The sequence below is a fragment of the Mycetomoellerius zeteki genome, unplaced genomic scaffold (genome assembly GCF_001594055.1).
Source record: "Mycetomoellerius zeteki isolate Tzet28-1 unplaced genomic scaffold, Tzet1.0 scaffold212, whole genome shotgun sequence".
In the NCBI taxonomy this organism is placed as follows: Eukaryota; Metazoa; Arthropoda; class Insecta; order Hymenoptera; family Formicidae; genus Mycetomoellerius; species Mycetomoellerius zeteki.
In genome coordinates this window covers 270501-279210 of record NW_017257086.1, presented here as the reverse complement: position 1 = coordinate 279210, position 8710 = coordinate 270501, and the positions used below count along the sequence as shown (strand labels likewise).

The following is an 8710-nucleotide window of genomic DNA, read 5'->3' as shown; positions in this document are numbered from 1 at the left end:
GACGACGACGACGACGACGACGACGTCGTCCGCGGAGCAGTAGGTAGAGCAGACGACGGTGACAGACGCGTCGTAATCGCGGTTGTCGATCGTGACGACGCCGACGTCGGTGGTGCGGTTGGTGCTGCGGTTGTTGGTGTTGAGCGTGTCGGTGTTGGTGTACCGCGTGGGTGTCCCACTCCGAGGTCGAGGCCACCGTTTCTGGTGACCGGATCACAACGACGGCCATCACCATCGCCAGCTCCTGGTGTCGGCGGCCTTGAAACAACGGATCCGTGTTATCACTATGCCACGCTGTCTCATGGCGAAGAAGTGGAAGTGGAATCAGTGGCAGGCACGCGTGGACGATCAGCAGAACGAGCAGAAGGACGCGACGCCACTCGGAGCCGCCCTGCAGGAACAACAGACGCAACATCACGCTCTACATCATACCGCGGATGCGATGGAGAAACGGCCGCACAGGCATGAACCTGAGGACGAGGAAATCGATGTGGTCGGAGACGTCGATAATCATCAGGTCGATCATCAGCAGACCTGCTGGGGACCGCACAGTCCCACGGCGGGGGCCACGGCCCCCAGTCCACCACCCCTCAACGCCTCCGGCGCTCTTTACTATCACGGTAAGTCGAACTCATGAAGGCTTTCTTCCTTCCCACTTCATACTGCGGCAATGCGGTGACGCGATCGTGCGAATCGCTCGCTTTTACATATCGCTTGCGGGATATAAGTTAGACGCGCCACGCCCAAGACCAAAGAATTTTATCTTTAGGAATAACATTCGCAAGAGATCTATGAGGGAAGGGTTCGAGAATCATCATTTTTTTTCTCTCATTTTTTCTGAAAAGGCCGCTGCTTCGAGATGACACAGCAGAATCCGACCATACGTCGAGCATGCAGGGTGACACACCCGTTTATTACAAGTCCGCGTGCGCTATAGTCGGATTGCGGTAGCTGTTTAAATGCGCCATAATTATGATAGCATGATGGTCCGTCGGAAATGCGAAAAGAAAACCCGTTGAAGGTCATAGAATCGTGCGCGATTGCGCGAGCGTTTTCGCGACCTGTGGGAAACCGCCCGCAAAGTCGGCCATGTGTCTGCATACAATACATGCGTACATGGCGACACACCCGTTCGTAGATCGTTGATCGCATCGACAAGCATTCGGCATCCTTAACATTGAATCACAAACTCAATATATTATTAGACCAGCTATTTCGCGTATTGCATTTATTGAGTTCTCAATCAGATAGGGTGGAAATTGACTGCTTTGACGTCGGTGGTTGTTGTGTAACCGACCATGTCCAGAACGGTCGAATTGCTTTTGTGACGTAGATGCCGATGAGAATACGCCTACGATATCAGTTTATGGTCAAGAGGACTTGTCGAATACTCTTCGGAAAGCTTGTTTTTGTATTTATACTTTACGCAGTAACACTGCGTGAATTCTATATAGGTACATATACGTAAATTACGTAATCATACTAAATGTGCGAAAGGCTGTTCTTAATCATCACTAATTTTTTCGTATTACATAATTTTAAATCATACAATAACTGCAAGATTAAAAAAAAATATAAAATCTTGAGAGACATTTCCTAAATTTTTTATTAAATTTCTCATTTAATTCAATATCATTTAATTTTAAATCATTCAAATAACACAGTAAAATTTTAAAAATAAAAAACTTAAGAAAGATATTTTTTTAATTTTCATTAAATTTTTCATTTAATAAGATAAAAAATTTAATAGAAATTTATGTCTTTCAAGTTTTTTTATTTTTTTTAAATATTAAATATTTAAAACTATGCAATAAAAAAAAATTAATGTTTAAAAACCGTCTTTTGCACATTTAGTACGATTACGTAATTATATAGAATTTAATATATCATGTTTTTTCGTATTACATTTTAATGTATTATCATATACACGTATAAAATACATTGAAAAAACTTTACTATCAAATTTAGAGAAAAAAGTAGCAAAAATTTTTTCCTACCACTTAGGATTTATTAGGATCTTATTTAATAACATAAATATCATAAAATATTATTAAAAATTGTTGTAAATTTATATTCATATTATAAATTCATATTTGCGCTACTTGCATGAATTTATTCTATAAAAATAGGGCATATAAAAATTTTGCACGAATCAGTCAATCGCTTTGAAGCTAACGCCTATAAGTATTCTTGAAAGGCAAGACTACAGAGTAACGACCTCTTTTTATCTCATTTATGCAGCTTATAGACAGTGCAGTGCGCACGTGCTCGTACAATGGCGCAAATGACGCTGTTATGTAACAAGTGTTCTCTGCGTGTCGCTATGCCACGATGTGTGACTACGATTGAATTTTGTCAATCAATTCCTTCAACGTTGAATTTAATATTATCCAAGACTTTGCTACAATGTTCGTCAAAAAGAGATGTATTCAAGCTTGATTTTTTCAACGAACTTCTGAAAGTAATTGTTTTTAATCATAAATAATTAATAGAAATTTTCAAATTTGAAGAATATTTTGCGACATTTGAATTTGTAGGTATAATAAAAAATTTTGTGTTCGCTGTTGTACAAACTTCATTATAATTGTTAGTGCTTAAAAGATGTATTTATATGCCTGCACACATTTACAAATATTAAATAAAAGAGTGATAAGGAAAATCAAACATTTATCTATTATCGCAGAAATTAAATTTCTAACAGGATAATAAAATTACAGTCACGTAAGAAAAGCATAAGGACTTATGACTCTATTAAAAGGTTTCATCGTCCTTGACTTTCATTGTACGATTAACGACTTGTTTTTACTGGATAATATAATATATTACATAATACGATTTCATTATATTTTTTACTATTTCTATGAAGTAAAGTCGAGGGTAATGATATTTTTTATAGCAAATGATATCTTAGAGAGAAATTATACTATTAATCTTTTCATAATTTATCGTGAATTTATAATTTAATTAGAAAGTCTAAACAGTTCGTTAAAGTTACATCCATAAGCTCAAACTTTATTACTAAAATTCTGTTGTAGATATTTGCTATTTTTAAAATTCATATATTACAAATGAGTTAATTTATCACGAATATGTGGAAAACGCTATTCTCGATCAGGTGGATCTTTGTGTTTAATAATATTTTTTGTAAAATTTTTAATTCAAGCAAACTGTGCGCCGATTATTTGTTCGACTTGAAATACAGTCCTAAACTGAAACTGGAGTAGTAATATTATAAATTAAATTGACAAGCAATGTAATATATATATATATTATTGATGCTAATAAACATCTTTAAAACACTGAGAATAATTTCCACTCATTTGTGTTTAACATTTCATCGGTCGATTTTTATTTATTGTCCATATATTTATATTTTATTTTTATTAAACATAATATATCAAACATTATAATATATTAGTTATTACATTATAACATATTAAAAATCTATGATGGATATCTCAGTAGAATAGAAAAGAAATTTTTTATTATCTACTTGAAGCGTGTGAATCTTTTGTCAAAATTCGATTTTTTGTTTGTATTAAATTCTTTTATTCATCATATAAACATCATTAGACGCTTATTTTCTCTTTAGATGGGAGAATAAACATTATCACAAATAATTTAATCACACAGAAGTATTATGTTAATTTATTAATTATGTAGATAGTTTAATAGATCAAGTATAATTATTTATACTTGCTGTTTGTTTTGCGCACACAGGATCGATAAAGATCAGAGGCGATAAACCGACAGGAATGTGCGGAATGTTCATTCAAGGTATATAAATATGCTTTATGGGCTATATCTGTGATCTGTGATAGATAACGTAGATATAGAATATCCACCTAGAAGTCATAGATAATCCATGCCACTTTATACATCGCTCTCTCTGCATAATTTCAATGTTTTTTAAATGTAAGATGTTTAAATTAGATAGAGCCAGAATTTATACCTCAATATCGATAAATATAATGTAATTAAATACTTTGAATAAAAAGCTATACTCTTCGATTTATTAAAAGCACATCTTTTTTATTTTTCTTCCGAGGATGATACCTCCACGAAAATAATAAAGTTCGAAAATAGTGAATCCGTAAATTATAGTTTTCCGAAAAAAATTTTGATTAATCAAAGAATTAAACAAGTATATTACAGCCAATAATATCTTAACCAAATTATACGCCAATAAATAAATATAATAATGACCTCTAAGAACGCAACCTTACAGATTACATTCTTTTCTTTTTTTTTATATATATGTCTCTTATAAAGACTTTCTTTTTTGAAACCTTATGCATCTGCAAATAAACAGTGCGATCAATGATGCTAAACTGATAAAACATGTAAATTACAGTAATAACATTGATAAACAATAGTAAAAACCTATTAATTTTTAATGACCTTATCGCGTCGTTTTTATCATCCATCAATCTTTGGCTTGAGGAAAGAAAAAGAAAATCGGATCGAAAGGAAAAGCTCGGCGTTAATGTTAAACGCAACGGAGATTTTTATCGGTCTTTAAAAGAGCCTAGAATCAACGGACTTGTGGGAGCGCGTGCGGAGCGTTCATTCGCCGTTATTGATTCCCCCGCCGTCCCTATACAACCCTCCTGCACACCCGTTCACCCTTCTCTCCTTCTCTTCCCATCGCACAACTGCGCTCCTTCTGTCGTTGATGAAATGCACTTGCAGACACGGCCGTTCTCCTTTACCTCTATGTTGACTTCCCTTTATTTCAGCCAATAATAGGTACGCGCCAACTGATCGATCGCGCGTGCAGCACACTTTTCTGATTTATCGCAAGTGCCGCCTTCTCCTAAGACCCTCGCGAGGGTCCGTCGAAGGGAAAAATAGCACATTGCTGAAACAGTTCGACAGAGGCGCACGTGATCTTACTCCTTGTTGAAAATTAAAGCAGTTTTCTCTTTAAAAAATGTCAAAATATGAGGTTTATCAGGTATAACTAATGGAGGAAGAAAATATTTGGACAAATTATGCTTGAAATGATGCAATAATTTGTATTTTAGCTAATTCTTCATAAACTTTAAGTAAGACGCTAAATTGGAAGAGAAAAAGAAGGAACGCATAGTTGTTAATTATTAAATCTTTTTTTAAATATGTAAAAAAATATAACAAATTTTCATTAAAAGAAATTTTTCGATAAAGCATATTTCAATAAAAGACCATTTTGGCTTTCAACAAGACAAAATATTCTGTTCGTTAAATACTATTATCAAATTCTATAATAATAAGGCAACGGTTATATACAAGCCTAAAAATAATAATTTAATTAGTCATTGCTAAAAAAGCAGTAGATATCCTAAAAATAAATTTTGTCAGGAGAAAGCTGTTGCACAAATTCTTCGTAATTAAATTTCCTATTTAATAAAAATTATTGTTAGTTGTTATATATTGTCAATTTTAACTTTAAAATATACTATATAATAAATTTTTTGTATTTTATAATATAAATATATACATTTTGCTCTTTTACCTGTAATATATAGTATTCATGTATAACATTTTTCTGCATAATTATTTAACCTCAAAGAAAAATTGAATCAATTACCTTTCTGTAACAATGACTAATTTAATTGAGATTGTTGAGGCATTTATATTGAAGATACATATAGAAACAGTCATTAGTTCCCTGCGTAATAGTGTCCTCACTTCTCACAGTATGGATTCATATTACGTAACTCGCTGGACGGCACGCGTATCGATTTCATGGCGCAAAACGTCGAAAGTCGCTCATTGCGTGCTCTATTGCATTGTCATGAGCAATAAAAGAAACGCGAACAGAATTTAAATGGCATCAATAACTAATAACAAAGTATCATTCTGAAAAAAGTATCATTCTGAATAAAAAGAATTGTAATAGTGATTTAGAACAAATACGAACTTATCAAAAACATCGACAAATCTCAAAGATATATGTATTATTTACACGAATTTGACTGGGAGGAAGTATAAATATTAGATATTGAAAAGTATTATAAAAAAAGACTAATTTCTGAAATGCTTCATATAAAATTATAAACAAATGGACTAAATCATTAATCTGACACGGAATTTTTACACTATGCATATATTAGCATCTCATACAAAAGTTTTAATATATTGATGAAAAAGAACATAATTCTGAGACAAAGTAACGTAATAACCGCGAATGTTTATTATTTATTACATACATAATACAGATACATAAACGGTCAGACTCTTTTTCTCATTACTGTCAGAAGCCTGTCAGAAGTCGGCCAGAAATGTGACAAAAATTTAACACTGCGAATTTCACAAAATCAAAGATCAGACGAATAATTATATCAAATTGAGGGCGAACAATATGTACAAGGATGACAAAGGATGAGTCTAAACCGATACTTCATAATTGATAGACAGTCCACTAACGAAATATACCTATTATCAATAGCGTTCAAAGAAATGTCGTACACTTTCAATCGGAAAGTTGGAAGAGGCTCATCCGGTATTTACATATGAAAACTTTGTCGACGGTACACTTTAATGAATTATTTTGCTGAAGATGGCTCGGAAGGGGCCGAAACGTTTAAATAATTAAGTCGAATATAATACAGACGAAACACATGCGAACAAACAATTTGTATGTATAGTAACAAATTATATTATTAATTTGGCGTACTAAAAACAGCGTAGAATTACTCTCAGTTGCCCGTATTAGTGAGATTAAATATGTATTACTGTTATTCCACTATTATTGTTATAATAATAACATCATGTTATATCATTTTCTTTCTTTTAATTGACTTAATAAGTAGTCAGAAGATAATGCAAAAAACTAGGATTGAACTGCGATTAAATGGATTAATGTAAATTTTAATTACGTAAAATTTATATGAAATTTTAACTGATATTAAACAAGCATAGTTGATACATCAAATGAAAGAAAATGCTTGCTCATAATATCATTGGCGGAAGTTTAGAAAATGTAAATTCGAGAAAAAGTCGCTTTAGTTTTGTGCATACGGATTTCAACATTTTAATAAATCTATTTAATCAAATAAATAAAAAAAATAGAATTAATAAAGTAAAACTTTAGATATCTAGGAAGAAAATTCCTGATGGTTAACGCGCGAGCTGGTCTTTTAATTGTGATAACTTAATGATATTCTCATATAATGATGCTGCAAAGTAAAGTGAAAGAAGACGTTGTTAGACACGCCGTTTGTATTCCGCCTGAATTCTTCCCGATTGCCTCTTCGTCTATGAACAACGATATGAGTTTCGCTCTTCGTCCCTGGACAACCCTGCGCAACAGCGAGCGACGTGCAACAGATACGCACCGCGTTATTATATACCCCCGTAGTTCACGTGTCGCGCTACCACTACTAGCGCACCCGACTCCTGCACTCCCGACTTTTTTTCGTCCCCTTTATACTCGTTAATGACCGTATATGGTGGAAACAGCTGGCGCGCAGGAAATGAAACGCCACGCAACTCGTGAGTGATTCACGAACTCGAATATTCATGCCGTCGAGAACGAGTGAGATGTTATATGTACCTACGTGCATGCACCGCACTTTCGTTACCCTTTCGTCGTTGTATCATTTGGATGTTTCATTCGAAAAAATTCTCAAGGGGACATTATAAATTGGATAGCAGCTGCTATCTATTTCCATTATGAAAATTTTTAGTATTTATAGCGTTAAATATGTATGTATTCGTATATTACGTTTGATACGACTTACATGAATAAATTAAACTTAGATTTATACAAATATCTTAGCAATAAATTCTGAGAAAATAAAAAAATACATAGTAAATCAATGGCAATATTTCAGACTTTGGATCGCTGATGATGCATCTCGACTTCTCATTAACTAGCAGTAGTTTAGCATACACATAAATCAGACGCAGAACGCGCTGAAATGCTTATTCCTTTCTTCGCAAAAGACATATAAGAATAAATCACTGCTGTATTTAAGCGCAAATAGTATCCCTAATGATTTTAATGGTATTTATGATAAGCGATTTTCAGTTTGACAAAAAATGCCTTTAGCCCATAGCGTAATAAAAAATAGAATAGAGCGGGGCTATTCCGTTAGTTTCAATCTTAAAATAATATAAAATTTACGGCAGCAAATAATATTTGCAATGACGTGCTTACAGCTACCTTATACAATCAAATCATAATGTCTATTGAGAAGTATGATCTTCAAATGTTCAATATGTGCTGTTCAGAAAAATAAATATTATCGCGAAAAATGAACGAAAGAGACCCGCTCTACTCTCTGTTATGTCTGTGTATCTATAGATTGATCAATTTTTTCCCTCTTGCAGGTTATACGCACGAGGCGTGGATTAATCACGAGGAGCCGCCCAAATACGCGACGTTACGCTCCGCGGCGGAGTTAGCGCGTCCGGTAGTACCATCACCACCGCCTCCAGTCGCACAGCAAGAGCTACCGATTTCGGTGCTGACTGGACCGGGCCTGCATCAAACGCCGTCGCATCAGGCAACGGTCATCGCTACAAATCCGTCATCATCATCATCGTCCTCATCTTCAACGTCATCATCTGCCGCAACATCGCTATGCCTGCCGCCGCGAAAGAGCCTCTCGATGTCCTTCACCAGCACTGGGACTGCGCTCTCCTTACCGCCGAAAAAGAAGGACATCTACCGTCCTTACAGTCTGCAATCGATCTCGGAGATACGCACGTCTGCCGAGGAGGA

At 34.6% G+C, this 8710-nt stretch overlaps 1 protein-coding gene across 1 annotated transcript in view; it reads left to right on the top strand.

Annotated features, from left to right (window-relative positions):
* The first annotated feature begins 122 nt into the window (after window positions 1-122).
* Window positions 123-8710, top strand: part of scrt (scratch) — a 10390-nt gene continuing 1802 nt past the window's right edge. Inside the window, exons 1-2 of the mRNA XM_018447816.1 lie at window positions 123-620; window positions 8317-8699. Coding sequence (XP_018303318.1) covers window positions 287-620; window positions 8317-8699 — 717 coding nt within the window. The 5' untranslated portion in view covers window positions 123-286. The remainder of the gene's footprint in view (window positions 621-8316; window positions 8700-8710) is intronic.